Source organism: Dermacentor silvarum, chromosome 8 (genome assembly GCF_013339745.2).
Source record: "Dermacentor silvarum isolate Dsil-2018 chromosome 8, BIME_Dsil_1.4, whole genome shotgun sequence".
NCBI lineage: Eukaryota > Metazoa > Arthropoda > Arachnida > Ixodida > Ixodidae > Dermacentor > Dermacentor silvarum.
In genome coordinates, this window is record NC_051161.1 from 167,507,617 (window position 1) to 167,529,099 (window position 21,483).

Sequence of the window (21,483 nt, forward strand, 5' to 3'; positions counted from 1 at the left end):
GAAGGATAGATTTCATATAAGGTGCACTGGCAGTTCGAGCATAATTATAACTGATAAAACGCGTCGAGTTATATTGGACTATTTTAAATGAGTGAATTAAATTGTCGTGAAAAGCATCCCAAACTGAGGTGGCGTATTCCAACTTTGAAAGGTGTTTCATAAAGCAATAGTAAACTATTGCTTTATGTTTAGGCACACACGTGTATTGTGTGCGCTATCAATTGTATATTCGATGTGGACCTTCCATGTGAGTTTTGACGATATGCTGACGCCGACATATTTGTGCGAGGATATTACTTCCAAGTAGAAAGTTACCTATCAAGAAAGGGATCAGGCAAGGAGACACAATCTCTCCAATGCTATTCACTGCATGCTTAGAAGAAGTATTCAAGCTCTTAGACTGGGAAGGCTTAGGAGAGAGGATCAACGGCGAATATCTCAGCAACCTTTGGTTTGCAGATGACATTGTCCTATTCAGCAACAATGGAGACGAATTACAACAAATGATTGAGGACCTTATTCGAGAAAGTGTAAGAATTGGGTTGAAGATGAATATGCAGAAGACAAAGATAATGTTCAATAGCCTGGCAAGGGAACAAGAATTCAGGATCGCCGTCAGCCTCTAGAGTCTGTAAAGGAGTACGTTTATCTAGGTCAATTACTCACAGGAGACCCTGATCACGAGAAAGAAATTTACAGAAGAATAAAATTGGGTTGGAGTGCATACGGCAGGCATTACCAAATCCTGACTGGGAGCTTATCACTGTCGTTGAAAAGAAAAGTGTACAATCATTGCATTCTACCGGTGCTAACATATGGGGCAGAAACTTGGAGGTTAACAAAGAAGCTCGAGAACAAGTTAAGGACCGCACAAAGAGCGATGGAACGAAAAATATTAGGACTAACGTTAAGAGACACGAAGAGAGCGGTGTGGATCAGAGAACAAACGGGGATAGCCGATATTCTAGTTGACATTAAGCGGAAGAAATGGAGCTGGGCAGGCCATGTAATGCGTAGGATGAATAACCGGTGGACCATTAGGGTTACAGAATGGATACCAAGAGAAGGGAAGCGCAGTCGAGGTCGGCAGAAAACCAGATGGGATGATGCAGTTACTAAATTTGCAGGCGCAAGTTGGAATACGCTAGCGCAAGACAGGGGTAATTGGAGATCGCAGGGAGAGGCCTTCGTCCTGCAGTGGACATAAAATATAGGCTGCTGCTGCTGCTGCTGCTGCTGCTGCTGCTGCTGCTGCTGCTGATGATGATGATGATGATGATGATTACTTCCAAGTGAGAGTTGTCAAGGTAATATGCAGCGAAAGCATTAGTAGATCGAGAAACGCACATAGCTTTGCATTTATTAGTGTTTATTTCCACGCCCGCAGTTTTACACCAAATGGATACAGCATCATGGTCGCATTGTAGGTGGCCTTGTCATTAGGAGCAGTTATTTCTCTAAATATTACACAATGGTCCGCGAAAAATGGATGTGAAAAGAAACGCATGAAGCTAAGTCGGTAATGTAAATAGACAGAGGAGTGGACCACGTACAAATCCTTGTGATACACTTGAGAAAACAGAACTTAGAGAAGCGTCAGTAATATTAACAGAGAAAAACTGGGAGCAACTTAGTAAAAAAAAAAAAAAACATTCAAGCCATGCAAGTAGTTTGCAATACAAATTTAGTACCTGCAGCTTACACATTAGTAAGTTATGGCACATGTTATCCAAATATTTAGATAAATCTAGAAAAATACAATCAGCTAAACTCAAACGAACGAGGATGTCATGTAGTTTTTGTGTAAAGAATACTAAATGTTTTTCATATGGAAATGTCCTGCGGAATCCGTGTTAAGAAGGCGTAAAAAATGAATTGAAATTAGAGACAAGACATGCAAACAAAATATGGAAAAAGGCAAGACGTGAAAGCAAACATGCTCGATGATCTTACATGGAATGCTCGTTAAAAATATGGGGCGATAATGAGAGGCGAGTGCTTGCTACCAGACTTGTGGCGTGGAACCACCCTCCCGATCGTCCAGTCTGTGAAGAGGGAATTGTTCTCGAGAGACTGCTGCAAAATTTTGGTTAGTATAATAGACGAATAACAAACCGTATTTATTAGGAATCTTGGATTAATATAATCGCATACAGGTGCGGAGGAAACCTTTAAATTGCTTATAACTTTGGCCACGCCACTATAATGAATTATTACAGGTGATATAACTATGTATTTGAAATGAATAACGTGGGGAATCTGTGTGCGAGCGTTTGCAGAGAAGTTGCGCAAACACTTTGTTTGTTCAGCGCAGTGGCGCACTGCGCAACAGGTGTCGAGTTCCCCACAGAATCAACAATATTGATTGTGTTATTCCTTTTAAGATGAAACATGCGCCACAATGTTTGTGCATCTGATGTGTGAATTGAGGAGTTTATCATTACGACTTTTTAGGGCGGCATCGTACACGCTTCCTCGTAGACTACCCAGCGGCCGTCAGATGAAGACTTCTCTGCTTACCTGTAGGCGCGTTCTTTCTTGTTAGACAAACGTTTTATGCGGCGGCTGTACCATAGCGCATTATCATCGGTAATGATCGTAAGAGTAGGTTAAAATTGTGGGGTTTTACGTGCCAAATCTACGACCTCATCATGTGGCACGCCGTAGTGGGGGACTCTGGAATAATTTAGACCACCTGGGGCTGTTTAATGTGCACCTAAATCTAAGTACACGGGTGTTTTCGCACTTCACCCCCATCAAAATTCGGCCGCCGTGTACGAGTAGGTGTGTATTTATTTGTTAAATCTTTACCCGCCGGGGAGGCGCAGTCATCTAAGGCGTTGCGCTGCTGAGCACGAGGTCGCGGGAAAGAAACCCGGCCGCGGCGGCCGCATTTCTATGGAGGCGAAGTGCAAAAACGCCCGTGTGCTTGCGTTGTAGTGCACGTTCAAGAACCCCAGGTGGTCAAAATTAATCCGGAGCCCTCCACTATGGCGTGCCTCATAATCAGGACTGGTTTTGGCACGTAAAATCCCAGAAAAAGAAGAATTTGTTAAATCTTTCACCTTGGATACAAATAAGTCCCAGTTAGATTGTATCGTGCGGTCTTAAAAGCCAACAACATAAATGTGAAGGAAACTGCAAAGTTGTTCTTTGATCAGCTCAAAGTTCGCCTTCCTATAGTCGTGTATAACTTTCTTTTAATTCTTGTATTTAGCACGTGCACTGTTGATGCTAAATGACAGAATAGAATGGTCGCTTATGCCGGGCAGGTGAATGACGTTAGACACGCGTTCAGGGTGTGTTGTTAGTACGAGATCAAATGTGTTAGCTGTGTATTTGGCTATTCTATTTGGGTGTTTAACTAATTGTGTGAAAGAGAGTACAGCGCACAAATCCAAAAATCCCCTGGCTAATGAGGAAGCTGGTTTAACTGCAGGCGGTTGACAATGCCAGGAAACATTGGGAAGGTTAAAATCTCCCATTAGAAGGAGCGGTAACCTCGCGAAATTAGATACCACAAAGTTAAACGTATCGTATCCACAATATTACGACTATGAGAGGGGGGAGGGTAGCAGAGGCCAATAATTATGTTTTTGCTTGCTTGGGAGATTAAACGACCACCCAAACGGTTTATAATTGGCGTGGAACACGAATACGGCGCGACGGATGTTCTTTGGAACTTTTGAGAAGTACACCAACGCCGCTACGCGTTCCTCATCAAAATGATAGACAGAAATATTATTCACTGAATGAAAAAGCTCGTGATCCATTATCTCTGGCCGAAGCCAGGTTTATGCTTGTTCCGTAAGTATTTATAGCACAGTGTAAGAAATCGCGCTTATTCAACGGATTTGGAACGTTAGTAAAGAGCACAGAGGTGCGTGATAGGTTCAGACCACAACCCCTCGCGCACCTCTAGCTTGTTGATAGTCCCTTAGAATTTCCACGGCTGTTACTAGATGGCACGTTTCACTTGTGTTAGGCGTATAATAAAGAAAAGAAAGACGTATTCAAGCACTTACGAAGAGTATGGAAATGGAGTGCAGCAAATGTACTTGTTCATTTAAGGGCCGCAATAAATGTAAGGTGGTGCGTGGAATCTGGAAAGGAGTAATGGTGCCAGCGTTAACATTCGCAAATGCCATTGTGTGCCTAAAATGGGGCATCTTGTCGGGCTTCGAAGTTAACCAAAGATCGGTAGGCCGGTTGGTTTTGGGAGCCCACGGAAAAACCACAGATGAGGCAGTGCAAGGTGACATGGGTTGGGCCTCTTTTGAAGTCACAGAAGCGCAGAGCAAACTCAGTTTTGACGAAAGACTGTACCATGGATCAAAATAAATAGGCGGATAAAGTGCACAAGTATCTGTACTTCAAAGCGTGGACGGAGGAAGAGGCAAGAAAGTAGGCAACCGAGTACAGCGTAATTGAAAGTGTACATAGGCAACCAGGAGTCATCAGAAGGTAAGTGAGAGAAAGAGAGACAGCAAATTGCATGCAAAGAACGGAAACAAAAGAACCATGGAATGAGAAGAACCAGAATGAGAAGAAAAAAAATAGAAGGCAAATCTGTGCGATAACAAAAAGAGCAGTGCCTTCCTATTTGAGACTCGAGCAGGTTGCCTAAGGACATGAAAATATCGGAGCAAATATTTGCCACAATATGGGGCATGTGTACGTTGCAGCAAAAATCCGAACGGAGACAACACAGCGCATCCTAATGGATTGCGAAGGAATTCACCTAGTGAGACCCGTAGGTAACGTGAACCTTCCAGAAGCGCGTAGATTTAAAGTGGACGGAAGCATAAACCAGTAGCAACCGAGATAAGCAAGAGAAATTTAGAGTATTGATGGAAAAAAATGCACGGAAGAGATTGGTACGACCGGATCCGTTGCAGGCATAGGTAACCGTAGAAGGTAGAGAAGTTCTGAGGAATTAAAAAAAATTACTTGCACACAAAAATGCTAGAATGAAAAGCATGTACAGCATACCTGATTATTCCTAGGAGGCTAAATGACCATTTATCACCAGTCCGTTTCAAAAGGGATAAATCATCATCGCAATCATTACTTTCATCGAAGCGCGGGAGAGGAGCCGATATCCGCATGACGCGTTTCTCAGCGTTCGCACGCACCGATGTGCCACGGATTTTGGAGGCCACGCGCAGGCTTCGCGGCGGTGGCGCTAGATGGCACCGAGTGTTCTTAGGGAAGCGTAAAAGAGGAGTGCTGCAATACACGCCTCATACATGGAGGGTGCCTTATTGTAGCTGCACCAAATTAAAAAAAATGGCCTGTGGCAGATAGAACAATTGTAATCTTTGATCTAATCCACTCGATGAGGAGGGCATTACTTCCAAGAGAAATCAGAAAGCTGAAATGCATAATTAACATAATTATGCTATTTACCTTTTAATGAATTACATTACAGCACATATTTCAATCTACCAATTCTGGACGGTGAGTTCGCAAGTCGTATCAACTTGGAACGAATTCTCAGGACTGAACCAGTTTCGAGATATTAATTTTCAAAGTTTCCGAGGAATTGCATTGGCGTTCCAGTTACCGTTTCAACGCGACAGCGTTAAGGGCCCCGTGTCGCAGAAAATACGGCGTCGGTGTCGGCGCTGCCGTCCGTGGCTGAGAAAATAAGTCCGAGCCACCCTGACAAGGCAGGCCCTTCGAGTGGCGCAGAGTTGTTAGAGAACTAATTGAATTTCTTAAAGTAAGATCCGTCAGAAAAATCGCAATGTATGACTTAACCTCGAGCTACATAGAATATAGCGTCAGATTGTAATCTGAATGTACGAGAAAACAACCCTCTTACGAGTAAACTGAAACACAAACCCCTTTTCCAGCATTTATACTATACAACAACGACGCGGCCGAGTCGATTACTTGCGAAAACACCATCCAGATGGCGCTCGCCTCCTCGGCACGTCAAACTGGGACTTAGCCTACCTAATGCGTTTTGGACACTCGCGCACCTCGGTGCAACAGCAAACAATTAATTGAATAATAAAAAGCGGTCCTAGAAACTTCACATTCTGACATAAGATGGCTGATATTACTTCTGGAAAAACGTCTTCCCAGAAATGCATTTCTGTTTAAAAGTGAAGCCGACTTTAATGGAATTGGTGTAAGCTTAGAATCGGCGTAAGATGGCTTTTCCAGGTTCTGTGTTGCAGCGAAGCCTACGTGTAAAAAATGCGATGCGAAGGGGGCCCGATAACGCTTTCATGAGTAAGAGCCCTGCGGAAAAAGGAAAGAAGAAAAAGACGATATAACGGAGCGTTCCGATATAAAGGGCACGCGACCTCGAGGCGCGTGAACCGAGCCGTGATCGAGGGAGAAACGGCACCGGTTGAGCATTATCGACGTGGCTCTGGGCCAGGAAGGACGCATCGTCAGCTACGCTCTGGCGACGGGAGACTTGGAGGTTCAGCCGAGTCCGTGACGCGGGCAGTCCGAGGTGTAGCTGTCGACCTCGGAGACGTTCGAGCGAGGCTCCTTGGACCAGCTGCAGCACCGCACGGCATGGCCGGGCACTCCAGAGAGGATCCCCCTTCTTCGGCAGACCAGCGCATTCGATGATCCCCGGAACGCCACGTCGGCACTCGGGAAAGAAGCTGGACGGAAGCGGCGGCCGAGCGCGTCGCTAGGCCTAACCCGTCAAGCCTCCCTGCCATGTCAGCAATAGCGACCGGGTCAAACAGGCTTCGGAAACGAGCGAGTGGACGGACCGACTGCGAGGCAGCAACGATTATGCGACAGTCGGCAAGAGCAACGACATGGAGAAAGATCTGACGAGATTCCGGCCGGGAAGATGCGAGCAACAACAGCGACGAACTGAGTGAGAGATCCATTCTTGTAGGGAGATACCAGTAGGCCAGAGTTGCCAGACCTTCGTGGAGCAAACGTCCAGAATTAGTGTAGGCGGAATTAAGGACATGTTTGCTGTTTATTAAGGATTAGGTTGTATTTTTGTTAACCTTTATTTGTTCCGAGGGTTCTAGTTTGAGTTTGGTTTGTTTTGAGTTTTTGAGTGTGATTAAAATCTGCTTGCTGTGTTGCCATGCGTCTTCCAATCCCATCTCTATTAATACCCGCACGCCCCCGAGATCAGTGACAACACAAAACATCACAAACGCTATCAAGTTCCACTCCTTTGAACAAAACGCCATTTGATGCATTGAAGCACAAAAATAGCTGGAATGCCAATGCATTTCGTCGGAAACTTTGAAAATTAATATCTCGAAACTGGTTCAGTCCTGAAAATTCGTTCTAAGTGGATACGCCTTGCGAACTCACCGTTTAAAATTCGTAGATTGAAATATGTGCTGTAATAATATGCATTCAAAAAGTTAATTAGCATAATTAGGTTATTTATTCAATTAGGCATTTTGATTATTCGTGGAAGTAATGACCGCCTCATCGAGTAGATTACATCGAGGATTAGAATTGTGCTACCTGCCACAGGTAATTATTAAAAATTGGGTCAAGATAAAATAAATCACCATGTATAAGACATTTAGATGGTGGCAGGATAGTGTGTCGCTATGTTCAGTGCTAACCTCATTACCATAGACAGTCATCTTGAGATGGGTTCGGCCGCAATTTTTCGCGCTTCCGCCGTTGCCGCCATTTTAGCCACGTTTAGCTATGGCTTCTTAGAAATAGACCAGAACGTCGGCGCAGTAATAAGAACTCGCTCAAAGTCACTCACAGAAGATAATTTTTGCTTCGGTCTACACGAACTCACACTAACCAGAATTCTACTCAGCCAGTCTCAGTCGGTTCCTGGGGGAAACTTATATTCTAGCCAATAGCAACTGGTTACAGCTGGACTCACACTTACGAAAGAGTACAGACTTAGGCTCGTTCGTATTTTTGTTTCTTCAGGCTCACGGACTAGTTTGAGGGAGTCTGAGTGAATCGACTCGTCAGTGAGTTTGTCAACCTATCACAGCGTGAGCGTCACAAATGCGAATTTATTCCCGGTGGAAGCCAACATTGTCGATCTCTATAGCTACGATCCGAGATGGTGCACGTTGCACAGATAAAAGCATGCCACACTCCGTAGCAGCCATCGTTTTGGCCATAACTTATTTTGTTGTTGTTGTTGTTGTTGTTGTTCTTGTTGTTGATGCTGCTAGGTGCCCCGTATGAGTACGCGTCAATAAGTGTTTTGTGCATGCGCTTCGGCGCATGTTCCTCTGCGTTCGACGGTTGATGCTCTTTCAATGGGAGGGAGTAATGCCAGAAGCTGTATAACAGGCCGGTGTATATGAAAGAAGCAGAAGAAGACTCTTCTGAGCACGCGCCAGTTAGACTTCGCACTGTGCGGACGGTCTAGAACTCGAACTCAACACCTGCATCGACTAAAGGTAAGCTGTAGTTTAGGCAATTTCGAACTTTACGTTGAAAGAAAGTGTAGGGAAATGTTAAAATCAAGTGTCCTTCGTCAGTTAAACTCCGAAGTGTGTTAGCTGCCATTAACGAGATAAAATAATCATAATTGTAGTCTGAATTTTTGTTGCTGTTGTAAGACATCTTCTAAGAAAGCACCCTCTGCTCCACGGAAATAATTGAATTTTGAAAACAATAATCGTATTTATACGTGTCATTCTCACTTTTGCTTCCTGCGCCCATTTTTTACGACAAGTTATTCTGTGTAATTTATTTTACAAAGATGTGCATAGGATCACAGCAGTTTTATAGTATAGAAAAATAAAACGTATGCACAGCTAATGTCACATTGCCGCTATTAAGTTGTGTTCTCTTCTACCAATAACAGAAAAATGGAGCACGTTTCAGCGGGAGAGTTGCTCTCTTAAAACGCAGGCAGTCGGCTGCACCTATAGGGAGCCGGCGAATTTCACATCTAGAAAAGGAGTCGAAGCACCTGCGCAGCATAGCTACCCAGTGTGCACGCTTACGGTGCGTGAGTGACGTCTTTGCCAGAATGATGGTGGCGCCTGCGAAGATAAGCCCGAACACGGTGACGAAAGAGTCGACCGAGTTACGCAAGTGGACGCAGACGTGGTCCCCCAGTTTCAGTCCATGAGACTGGAAACCAGCCGCGTAACGCTGCAACGCGTGGAGAAGCTCCTGGCGGGTGTAACTGGTCGTGTAGTCCACCTGTGGGCAGAATAGGCAGTTGTGAAAAACCTTGAAAAGTTTTGACAAGCCTCGCCATTGAAAAGCATCCTTAGTGATGTCATTAACTCGGAGGAAGTAGCGGGGAGGGATTCAGAGTGCTTAAGGAAAATATACGTTGGAGGAGTTCGTGAAAACTATCTAGTAACCGCCTATGTTTTACTTATTATTGATGTATGGCCGGGGTTTTATTACTAAAGCGCCGCTGAGACTTTTTGATGACCTCCGGATGATTTTCGATCGCGCGGAATCTATTTACTTACGTGCGCCGCAATCAAAGCACACGAGCGTTTTTGCATCTCGCTCCGTATCGGAATCGACAACGGCATAGCCACCGAGCTACCGCGGCAGGCGGTTAGCGGCCATGTTGCAGTGGTGAGAAGCATAAGAAAATATTGGAGGACGCTTAAGCTTCGCCATTGAGAGTGGAACGCGATAGCGTTATCGGGCCCCGTTCGCATCGCATTTTTCTTTGAGTAGGCTTCAATGCAACACACAACGTGGGAAAGCCATCCCACAAAGGCCAAGCTTACGCCGATCCCCCTAATTAAAGCAGAAATTTGGGCTAGTTGGTTGTAACTGAACTTTGACATCGTAATAAGCGCTGATGGACGGGAACACAAAGAATAGACAAGTAGACAACAAGACTAACGCCCATCCAGTCTACTTGTCTCTTCTTTGTGTTCCCGTCCAGCAGCGCTTGTTACGATGTCTAAGATCCTCCTAAAGACGGCCTCACTTTTAAAAACAAAACTATTGCTGGGAAGACTTTTCTGCAGGGGCAATATAAGCCGCCTTATATCAAAATGTGAAGGCCCTAGGACCTTTTTTTTATTATTTTATAAATTGTTTGCTGCTGCCCCGAGGCGCGTCCGTGTCCAAAACGCATTAGGCAGGCAAAAGCGCAGTTCGACCTGCCGAGGAGGCGAGCGCCATGTGGATGATGTTTTTGCAAGTAATCTACCCGGGCACATGGCTGTTGAATAGCAAAAATGCTGGATAAGGGGTTTGTGTTTTAGTTTCCTCGTAAAAGAATTACGTTTTCTCGTACATTTAAATTAGAATCCGACGCTATCATGTCTGTAGGTTATGGTTAAGTACTACTTTTCAATTTTTTCTGACAGATCTTACTTTGAGAACTTGGATTAGTTCACGAACTCTGCGCCACTCGGAGGGCCTGCCTAGTCGGGGTGGCTCAGCATTATTTTCTCAGGCGCGGACGCTGGCGCCGACACCGACGCCGACACCGACGCCGACACCGACGCCGACACCGGGTTTTCTGCGACACGGGGCCCTTAACGCTATCGCGTTAAAATCTCCAGTTACATGTAGAAATGTGATCCTGAAGCAAATTTATATTCAAACTTTGAGTACGTATAGTGTTTCTTGATCATCACATCAGCTGTGTGGGGTCAAAGGTGGGCCCCACCTTCTCTACTGAAGTGTCACACATACTTAACCCCTCTTCAAATCATGAATGCGAACCGGTGGACTAAATGTTTCCCCGTAATATTGTCAAGAAAGCGGCTTCCACGATATCAGTTACTGCTCTCCCTGTGCCAGTAAAGGGCGGGCCTTGTTTTCGGGGCTAGCTACAGTGCAAATAGAAAAACTAGAGAAATAGAAATAGAAAAACTAGGGAAAGTTTATTAATACTACATATTGGTTCATTGCCAACAGCACCTTTACAGCGTCCCAATGAGTTCTTCTCACGCTAGTGGTAGTCGGCAGTCGGCATATTAGACAGGGCATACCTATTCGCCGAGGCTTTTCACACCCCATCGCACTACTGCTGAGCGTTCCTCTTGGTTTCGAAACAGATGCGCTGCACTTCTTCCTTTGCATACGTTTCCTCTTAGTGAAAGGCAGTCCGCTGCGGGCAGCACTTCATGAAGCAGTCTTAGCCACAGCCACGTATATGGCCATGGTTAATGGGACTACGCTGCGACGTCGTGCCTATTATGCTCTACCATGAAGGGTGGGGGGGGGGGGGGGGACGTCATCTGGAATGCTTGTCTTTTTTTACTGGGTTCTCAAAAAAGCGCGTGAAGTACAAAGAAGCAATGAAAGAAAGCGTAACTCCGCTCTTATGCATCTAGACAGCAGCGCGCTCGAATCCAGACAGGAAAAGCGCATTTACGTCATTTTTGTCTTTTTAATATATCAGGCTTTTTCGGAGCTCGAAAAAAAATCACGTAAAAATATCATCTTGGCAACTGCATCGTTGAGTATTTCTGTGCACGCTGAACTACTCTGCATATATGTCATATGCCCTAAAAAGGACGCTTAAGATTTTGTGTAATTAAACGTAACTAGCGCGGTTCTATACCCAGTGTGTGGCAGCCGGCACAGCGTAGTTTTCAACGTATCATGTGACTTGCCAGACGGCGATCATGATCCATTGACTCATCCGGGCAATATAGTTATCATCATCAGCAGCAGCAGCAGCAGCAGCAGCAGCTGCCGCCACATCCGTATTTATGTCCACCATAGGACGAAGGCCTCTCCCTGCGATCTCCAATTACCCCTGTCCTGCGCTAGCTGATTTCATCACCCCACCTAGTTTTGTAGCGTCATCGACTGCGCTTCCCTTCTCTTGGTATCCATTCAGTAACTCTAAAGGTCCACCGGTTATCCATCCTACGCATTACGTGGCCTGCCCAGCTCCATTTATTTATCTTAATGTCAGCTAGAATATCGGCTATCCCCGTTTACTCTACGATCCACACCGCTGTCTTCCTGTCTCTTAACGTTAGGCCTGACATTTTTTTCATTCCATCGCTCTTTGCGTGGTCGTTAACTTGTTCTCGAGCTTCTTTGTTAACCTCCAAATTTCTGTCCCATATATTAGCACCGGTAGAACGCAATGATTGTACAGTGTTTGCAACGACAATGGTAAGCTCCCAGTCAGGATTTGGCGATTCCTGCCGTTTGCATTACAACCAAGTTTTATTCTTCTGTAAATATCCTTCTCATCATCAGGGTCTCATGTGAGTAACTGAACTTGATAAACGTACTCATTTAGCGACTCTAGTGGCTGACTGGCGATCCTGAATTCTTGTTCCCTTGCCAGGCTATTGAACATTATCTTTCTCTTCTGCATATTATTTTTCAACCCCACTATTACACTTTCTCGGTTAAGGTCTTCAATCATTTGTTGCAATTCATCGCCATTGTTGGTGAATAGGACAATGTCCTCTGCAAACGGAAGGTTGCCGAGATATTTGCCGTTGATCCTCACTCCTAAGCCTGCCCAGTCAATGAGCTTGAATACTTCTTCTAAGCACGCAGTGCTTAGAAGAAACTACCTTGGTGGAGAACCAAGGTAGCTGTGGAATTCTTGTAGATATTTGCCAAGATTTTCACGTATTCCTCCAGTACTCTTTGATTAAACAATGGCTCTATGACTGCTGGTACCTCTACTCAATCAAATGCCCTTTCATAATCTATGAAAGCCATATAGAAAGGTTGATTGTACTCCGCAGATTTCTCGATTACCTGATTGATGACATGGATATGATCTATTGTAGAATACCTCTTCCTGAAGCCAGCCTGTTCTCTTGGTTGACTGAAGTCAAGTGTTGCCCTCATTCTATTGGAAATTATCTTGGTGAATATTTTATACAGTACTCAAAGCAAGCTAACGTTCATTCTTTAACGTCTCCCTTCTCATGGATTAGTATAATGTTGGCGTTCTTCCAGCTCTCTGGTACACATGAAGTTGTGAGGCATTTCGTATAAAGGACCGCAAGCTAGCTTTTCAAGCATGATATCTCCTCCATCTTTGATTAAATCTACTGTTATTCCATCTTCTCCAGCAGCTTTTCCCCTGGTCATGTCTTTTAAGGCCCTTCTAACTTCAGCGCTAGTTATAGAAGGAGCCTCTGTATCCGGTTCATCACTATTTAGAATGAAAGTAGCTTGGCTGCTCTGGGTACTGTACAGGTCAGTACAGAATTATTCCGCTGGTTTTACTATGTCAACAAAATTGCTGATGATATTACCCGGCTTGTAGTTCAGTCCATACATCTTGCCTTATCCTATGCCAAGTTTTCTTCTGACCGATTTCATGCTGTGTCCATATTTTACTGCTTCCTCAATATTTTCCGCGTTATAATTTCGCATATCGCTCACTTTCTTCTTGTTGATCAGTTTTGACAGTTCAGCGAATTTTATCTGATCTCTTGATTTTGACATTTTCATGCTTTGTCGTTTCTTTATTAGGTCCTTTGTTACTTGGGAGAGCTTCACTTCTCGTTTTCATGGTGCCTTACCTCCCACTTCAATTGCAGCTTCTGAGATCAGCCTAGTTACTGTTTCATTCACTACCTCTAGATTTTCTTCATCTTTCTGTACTAAAGCTGCATATTTGTTTGCGAGCTGTAGCCTGAATTGGTCTGCTTACGGCGTCTAGGTTGGCCTGTTTCTTCTTGACTAATTTTAGTCTTTCTCTCTTTAAATTGAGAGTAATCCTAGACCTAACTAACCTATGGTCACTGCACTTTACCCTACCTAGTACTTCTACATGCTGCACTATCCTGGGATCATCAGAGAGTATGAAATCTATTTCATTCATTGTTTCTCAATTAGGACTTTTCCAGGTCCACTTCCTGATGCTGCGCTTCCTGAAGAACGTATGCATTATTCGGAACCTATTCTTTCCCGCGAACTCTACCAACATCTCTCCTCTAGCGTTCCTAGAATCGATGCCGTAGTTGTCAATTGCTTGCTCATTAGCTAGCTTTTTTTCCAGTTTTGCATTGAAGTCGCCTATGACTACAGTATGCTGAGTTTGCACATTTCCCATCCCTAATTCAACATCTTTATAAAACTGTTCTATTTCTTCATGATCGTGATTGAAGGTTAGGGCGTAGGATTGTACTACCTGCATTCTATTCCTCCTATTCAGCGTAATTACGACGAATGCTACCGTTTCAATAAAGCTGTAGAATTCTTCAATGTTACTAGCTACGTCCTTATGGACTAGGAATCCTACCCGAATTCTCTCTTATCTGGAAGACCTATGTAGCAGAGGACGTGGCCGTTAGTCAGCACTGTATGAGCCTCACCAGGTCTTCTAATCTCACTAAGGCCAATAATATCCCAGGCAATGCCTGATAATTCCTCAGCCCTGCTAAGCTAGCCTCACTCGAGAGTGTGCGCGTGTTCGATGTTGCTTGGTTCAGTTTCCAGTGGCGGCCTGTCCGGCCCAGAGATTCTCAGCACCCTCTGCCGCGTCGCAGGTCTGACCGCTGCCTTGGTCAGGTGCTCCGCAGCCGCTGGGGACTGAGAATCATGGGTTAATTGCAGAGTTATGTGGTGAGGCCGAATACTGCACCAGGGAGGCCAATTCCTGTTCTGGTGATTGAGTGACTTTGTTGAAGCTTAGTGAGCCTTCATTCAACATTTGGTGTCTCCTGGACTAGTATTTCCTCACTGGCTCTCGGCAATACATACACACATACATACATCTACATACATACATACATTAATACACACACACACACACACACACACACACACACACACACACATATATATATATATATATATATATATATATATATATATATGCGAGCGCTTCGAATTCATATAGGCCATCTGGTGTAACAAAGGCAGTTTTTTTCGCGATCTCGTTCAGCGACTGCAATCTGCCAGTACCCGCTTTTCAAATCTATAGATGAAAAATACTTGACGCGTCGCAGTCTGTCGAGTGCATCATCGATGCGGGGCAGTGGATAGACGTCTTTTATTGCGATAGAAATTATATGGACACTCCAAAGCAGATTTCAGCCGTCGGCGTCGCCGCCGTCGTCGCCGTCGTCGTCGCCGTCGCCGTTGCCGTGAGGTTCCGTATGACGTCAGTGGAGATGAAATCGTCGCCGCGCGCCGAACGCTGTATGTGCGAGTGAAAGAGACGCCTACTTCTGCAGCCTTTAAGGGAGCACGGCGCAGAACGCGCGTTTTTTTCTTCGCCGTGCGTTCACTCCCCGTGAAAGCGCGCGTCCCTCGCGCCCTTTCACTCGCACATACAGCGTTCGGCGGGCGGCGACGATTTCATCTCCACTGACGTCATACGGAACCTCACGGCAACGGCGACGGCGACGCCGACGGCAGAAATCTGCTTTGGAGTGTCCATATAATTGCTCTCGCAATAAAACGCGCGTTCTGCGCCGTGCTCCCTTAAGGGCTGCAGAAGTAGGCGTCTCTTTTCTCCTTTACAATCACCATATATGCAGAACAAACGCGCCTTCTTCCGACACGCGAAAGGCCGTGGCAGGGAGGGGGGGGGGGAGGGGGAGGGAAGGGAGGCGATGTTTAGCTGCGGCACCAAGTGGCTATTTATATCAGAGGCTCCGGCAACAGTCACCAATGCCGTACGCATTTTGTGCGAACGCGGGCAAAACGCCGACGGCGTCGACAACAGTTCTGCGTGTTGCCGGTGCTGCTGCATGTCCAAGGTTATACACCTGATAAAGCTACTATCATTACTCCGTATCATCATCATCATCATCATCATCATCAGCCTATATTTATGTCCACTGCAGGACGAAGGCCTCTCCCTGCGATCTCCAATTACCCCTGTCTTGCGCTAGCGCATTCCAACTTGCGCCTGCGAATTTCCTAACCTCATCATCCCACCTGACTTTCTGCCGTCCTCGACTGCGCTTCCCTTCTCTTGGTATCCATTCTGTAACCCTAATGGTCCACCGGTTATCCATCCTACGCATTACATGGCCTGCCCAGCTCCATTTCTTCCGCTTAATGTCAACTAGAATATCGTCTACCCCCGTTTGTTCTCTGATCCACACCGCTCTCTTCCTGTCTCTTAACGTTACTCCTAAGATTTTTCGTTCCATTGCTCTTTGTGCGGTCCTTAACTTGTTCTCGAGCTTCTTTGTTAACCTATAAGTTTCTGCCCCGTATGTTAGCACCGGTAGAATGCAATGATTGTACACTTTTCTTTTCAACGACAGTGGTAAGCTCCCAGTCAGGATTTGGCAATGCCTGCCGTATGCACTCCAACCCAATTTTATTCTTCTGTAAATTTCTTTCTCATGATCAGGGTCCCCTGTGAGTAATTGACCTAGATAAACATATTCCTTTACAGACTCTAGAGGCTGACTGGCGATCCTGAATTCTTGTTCCCTTGCCAGGCTATTGAACATTATCTTTGTCTTCTGCATATTCATCTTCAACCCAATTCTTGCACTTTCTCGGTGAAGGTCCTCAATCATTTGTTGTAATTCCTCTCCATTGTTGCTCAATAGGACAATGTCATCTGCAAACCGAAGGTTGCTGAGGTATTCGCCATCGATCCTCACTCCTAATCCTTCCCAGTCTAAGAGCTTGAATACTTCTTCTAAGCATGCAGTGAATAGCATTGGAGAGATTGTGTCTCCTTGCCTGACCCCTTTCTTCTTAGGTATCTTTCTACTTTTCTTGTGGAGAACCAAGGTAGCTGTGGAATTCTTGTAGATATTTGCCAAGATATTCACGTATACCTCCTCCACTCCTTGATTATGCAATGCCTCTATGACTGCTGATATCTCTACTGAATCGAATGCCTTTTCATAATCTATGAAAGCCATATAGAGAGGTTGATTGTACTCCGCAGATTTCTCGATTACCTGATTGATGGCATGGATATGGTCCATCGTGGAATATCCCTTCCTGAAGCCAGCCTGTTCTCTTGGTTGACTGAAGTCAAGTGTTGTCCTGATTCGATTGGAAATTATCTTGGTGAATATTTTATACAATACTGAAAGCAAGCTAATGGGTCTGTAATTCTTCAATTCTTTAACGTCTCCCTTCTTATGGATAAGTATAATGTTGGCGTTCTTCCAGCTCTCTGGTACACTTGAAGTTGTGAGGCATTGCGTATAAAGGGACGCAAGCTTTTCAAGCATGATATCTCCTCCATCTTTGAATGAATCTACTGTTATTCCATCTTCTCCAGGCGCTTTTCCCCTGGTCATGTCTTTCAAGGCCCTTCTAACTTCATCGCTAGTTATAGAAGGAGCTTCTGTATCCGGTTCATCACTATTTCGAATGGAAGTAGCTTGGCTGTTTTGGCTACTGTACAGGTCAGTATAGAATTCTTCTGCTGCTTTTACTATGACATCGAAATTGCTGATGATATTACCATGCTTATCTTTCAGTGCATACATCTTGCCTTGTCCTATTCCTAGTTTTCTTCTTACTGATTTCATGCTGCGTCCATATTTTACGGCTTCGTCAATTTTTTCCACGTTATAATTTCGAATATCCCTTACTTTCTTCTTGTTGATCAGTTTTGACAGTTCAGCGAATTCTATCTGATCTCTTGAGTTGGACACTTTCATGTTTTGTCGTTTCTTTATTAAGTCCTTTGTTTCTTGGGAGAGCTTCCCTACAGGTTGCTTTGGTGCCTTACCTCCCACTTCAATTGCTGCTTCTGAGATAAGCCTAGTTACGGTTTCATTCATTAGCTCTATGTTATCTTCATCTTCCTGTTCTAAAGCTGCATATTTGTTTGCGAGCACCAGCCTGAACTGGTCTGCTTTTACCCTTACTGCCTCTAGGTTGGCCTGTTTCCTCTTGACTAATTTCACTCTCTCTTCAAATTGATGGAAATCCTAGACCTCACTAACCTCCGTATAGCTCTCTACAAATTTGCTATCGCAATTGATGCTTCGCCTTTCAGGTGAAACTGCGACAAGTTTTAGTCAACGCTGTTTAGCCGCCTTTATTCAACGCAGAAATGTAGCGTTCCGTCATTCTTCTTTACGAGGACGACCAGCGATTACCAGGGACTTTTGGAAGGCGGTATAACATCGTCTTCAAGCATCTCTTCGACTTGCGTATGTATCTCGTCATGTTGTTTGGCCGAAACTTGGTAAGGCTGTTGTTTTATGGGTTAGACGGCGGTTTGCGTAACGATTCGAAGTTTCGTGATGGGCGTCTGACGCACGTTAGAGGACGAGGCGAAAAATTCTTGGAATTGAAGCAGCCATTCATGCAGCGCTATTCGTTGTTGCTCCGGGAGAGTCGAATTAATGTCTACTTTGTCGAATGATGCAGTCGCGGCCCCCGGTGTCGATTGGAGATCATTGACCAGTGATGCAGACGTAAAACTTTCAGCAATGTCCGTTATGGGGTAGGCGAAAGCGATAGCAGTGTGACGAAAAAGATGACGGGCTGTATCTAATGTTTTTTTTTTTACCACCCCTTATGTAATACCCCTCCAATGGTGTCTTTAAGGTAAAGTGAAGTGAAGTGAAGACGGTGCTCATTACTAAAATCACTGTTGTTTAGCTTTGGTTAATACTGGTTGATAGCGAAAGCTTCACTGCCCTGGCTAGGCCCATTGTCGAGCTGTGGCCGAGGTGTCGTTTCGCAATGACATACAGACATCTTTGCAATGAATACAGTGTTTATTCATTATTTTTTATGCCAATGAAGACACTGCGGTGATCAGTAAAGTAGTGAGACTTGGTTGCAACTCGCAGCCGAGCCCGACTCTACTCAGGCAACGGCGGCAATGTCTCCTATCAAGGCTCCCTAAAGGCCTAAATATAGACCGACGCAGCGTGAACTCCCGTACACGTTATGTCACGTTGGCAATAACAGCGGCTATGGTTCGACCGATGGTTCGACGTACTGGAGCCGTCAACGTAACCGGACGCGCGGCCAATGCCCTCCGACGCTCCCGGCGTCTGACGACGCTCGCCTGCGTGCCGATAACGTCTGACTATAAACGCGCCTTAATGCTCTCTTGTGGTTTGACCTCTAGGTCTCAAGGTGAAAACTGTTGAGTCACCGACGGCTGCCCGACGTAGCCTAATGAAGCTTTCACTTCAAAATTCATCACAAGCAGCGTAGAACGTCCGTCACGAAGCGTGACGAGGCTGCCAGACGCGCAGATACCTAGTGTGAGCAAGAGCGACAAGTTGCCTTCAGCGACTCCCTCAACGTCACGTAACTTGTCGCACACGACATCAACGCCCGTACGCCCGTACGCGGGGGTAACACTATGCTGTCGGCATAAACGCGAAACGTGCTGAGATGGCTGTCGTCGGTTTTGTCTGCTGTTCTCTCTGTCGAGAAGGTCACGGTGCGCTCACGAAGGTCGATAATAGCACCATATTCACGTAGAAAGTCGATTCCCAGGATGATGTCTCGGAAACATTCGCGAAGTACAAGGCAACTGGAGAGAAACGTAAGTCGACGAATGCCAACTCTGATTGTGCACATACCAAGTGGGGTGAGTATATGTCCACCGGCAGTATGAATTTGTGTTCCGTACCAAGGCGTAACTACTTTCTTCAGGTGTGTCACTAGTCTTCGGCTCACTATCGAGTAATCAGCCCTGTGTCCAATAACGCACTGACTTCATGGTGACCGTCTAGCACCACAGGTTAGAGCACTGCACGGGCTCGGGCTTACCCGAACGCCCGGGCCCGGCCCGGCCCGGCCAACGGGCCGGGCCGGGTAGAACAGTTTTTTCACGGGCTCGGGCCGGGCTCGGGTACGGCGTGTGCTTTTTGACCCGGGCCCGGGCCGAGCTCGGGTTTTTTGACGCGGGTCCGGGCCGGGCTCGGGCTTTCTGGTGGTGTGCATGTAACGTGCAGAGAGTTATTCTCGGGCATCTCAACTCTGAAAAACATTATTTTTCGGTCTCGGGCCGGGTTCGGGCCGGTTTCGAGTCGGGCTCAGGCCGGGCTCGGGCCTAAGGTAGAGGGGTGGCGGGCCAGGCCGGGCGGGTAACGTAGATTATTTCCGGGCCCGGGCCGGGCCCGGGTCTCACCATAAAAGTTTTGATAGGGCTCGGGCGGGCCGCCCAACGTAAAAACGGGCCCGGGCCGGGCCCGGGCTGAAAAAATCGGCCCGTGCAGTGCTCTACCACAGATACCTAAAGAGAGTCGGCTTCCGAGTTCAGTTGTCATCATCGAATCGCTGCTGGTACGTCGTCACGCCAATGGGAGGCCTTGCTCGCGTCGATTATCAGTGACCTCGCCCGCGAAGGTCACTGTTATTAGTTTTCCCGTCTAGGGCTTGGCGAACGCCCCTGCGCCGCCACTGGGGAGCTCCGGGAATTTGGTTAAAATCGTCTCGGAGACGGTGACCGTGACTGCCGCCGCAAGGGCAGTGGCATGCGTTGTTGAGACATGTATTCGTCAATGGCTCTTGGTCTTTCGCCGAATCTTAGCCTTGGCAAGTCGACGGCAAAACCCAGAAGTCCAAGGCGGCGATACGGGCATTCACGGTATACATGTCTGGCTTCGCCACAGTGATAGCACAGCGGTCGCCTGTCCGGTGTGCGCCAGACGTCCGATTTCCTTTGAAGCGGTTGCCGTTTCTCCAAGTGCTGAATTGGTTGCAGTGATGGAAGTGTATAGTGAGGATGGGGCGCACGAAGCGCGGTGAAGCAGTAATATACCGACACGCAGCTTCCGCGCGTGATGCGCGCTGGAGCTCCGTCAGTACAGGTGGTATGACGTCACTGGCAAGCAGGACTTGCAGAGCATGCTGTACTTCGTTCCTGATGAGGCTGTATATGGATCCCGCATTACGTTGAGGCGGGCAGTGAATTCTTTGGAGCTCGTCGCGCACCACTGATCGGATGAGGTCGCAGAGAGAGTCGATGTTGCTGCTACCTCCGGCAGCACCGGTCTGATCCATCGATGACGCGACACTGATTTGCCGGTCATACGCTGCTGACTGTTGCTGAAGCACTTTTTCCATTGTTGCGGCTTCCATTAAAAACTCAGCCATAGTCTTCGGGCGACTCCTAACGAGGCCAGCGAAAAGCTGCACCTTATCCCCTCGCAATAAGTGGTGGAGCTCCCTATCTTCTGCTATGTCCAGCTCAGCTGGACGAAAAAGGCGCGTCATGTCCTCAACGTACATCATTACGCTTTCATTCGACATTTGGATGCGCAACTGAATGGTCCGCTCGGCGCGTTCTAGGCGATCAGCGGTGGCGTAACTTGCCTTTAGATGACGGCAAAACTCGCTCCACGCCGAGAAGAGTTCCCGGTTCTCTTACCAGGTACGAGCGCCATCCTCCAGGCTAAAGTACACATTTTTCAGCTTGGTCGCATCGGTCCATCCATTGAAATCAGCGACGCGTTCGAACTGAACCAACCAGTCTTCGACGTCCTCAAGGATGGAACTGTGGGAAGACGTGATGGCGTTTGGTTGCCCACATTTATTTATGCACTGTCACGGACGCTGTTGATTTTGCCGCCGTTCTTAAAAAATCTTTTGGCACTTTCTGTAGTGTATAGTGAGCAGCAGTAGTAGTGCCTTCCATAACGCTTTGTTGTGTCGCTGACGTCG

General features: G+C 46.3%; 1 protein-coding gene across 2 annotated transcripts in view; it reads right to left on the minus strand.

The window, feature by feature from the left end:
* Positions 1-21,483, minus strand: part of LOC119461826 (uncharacterized) — a 370,449-nt gene that overhangs the window by 333,709 nt on the left and 15,257 nt on the right. For both annotated transcript variants that reach the window (XM_037723200.2, XM_049672281.1), the window contains exon 4: positions 8,940-9,141. In XM_037723200.2, the coding sequence (XP_037579128.2) occupies positions 8,940-9,141 (202 nt within the window). The remainder of the gene's footprint in view (positions 1-8,939; positions 9,142-21,483) is intronic.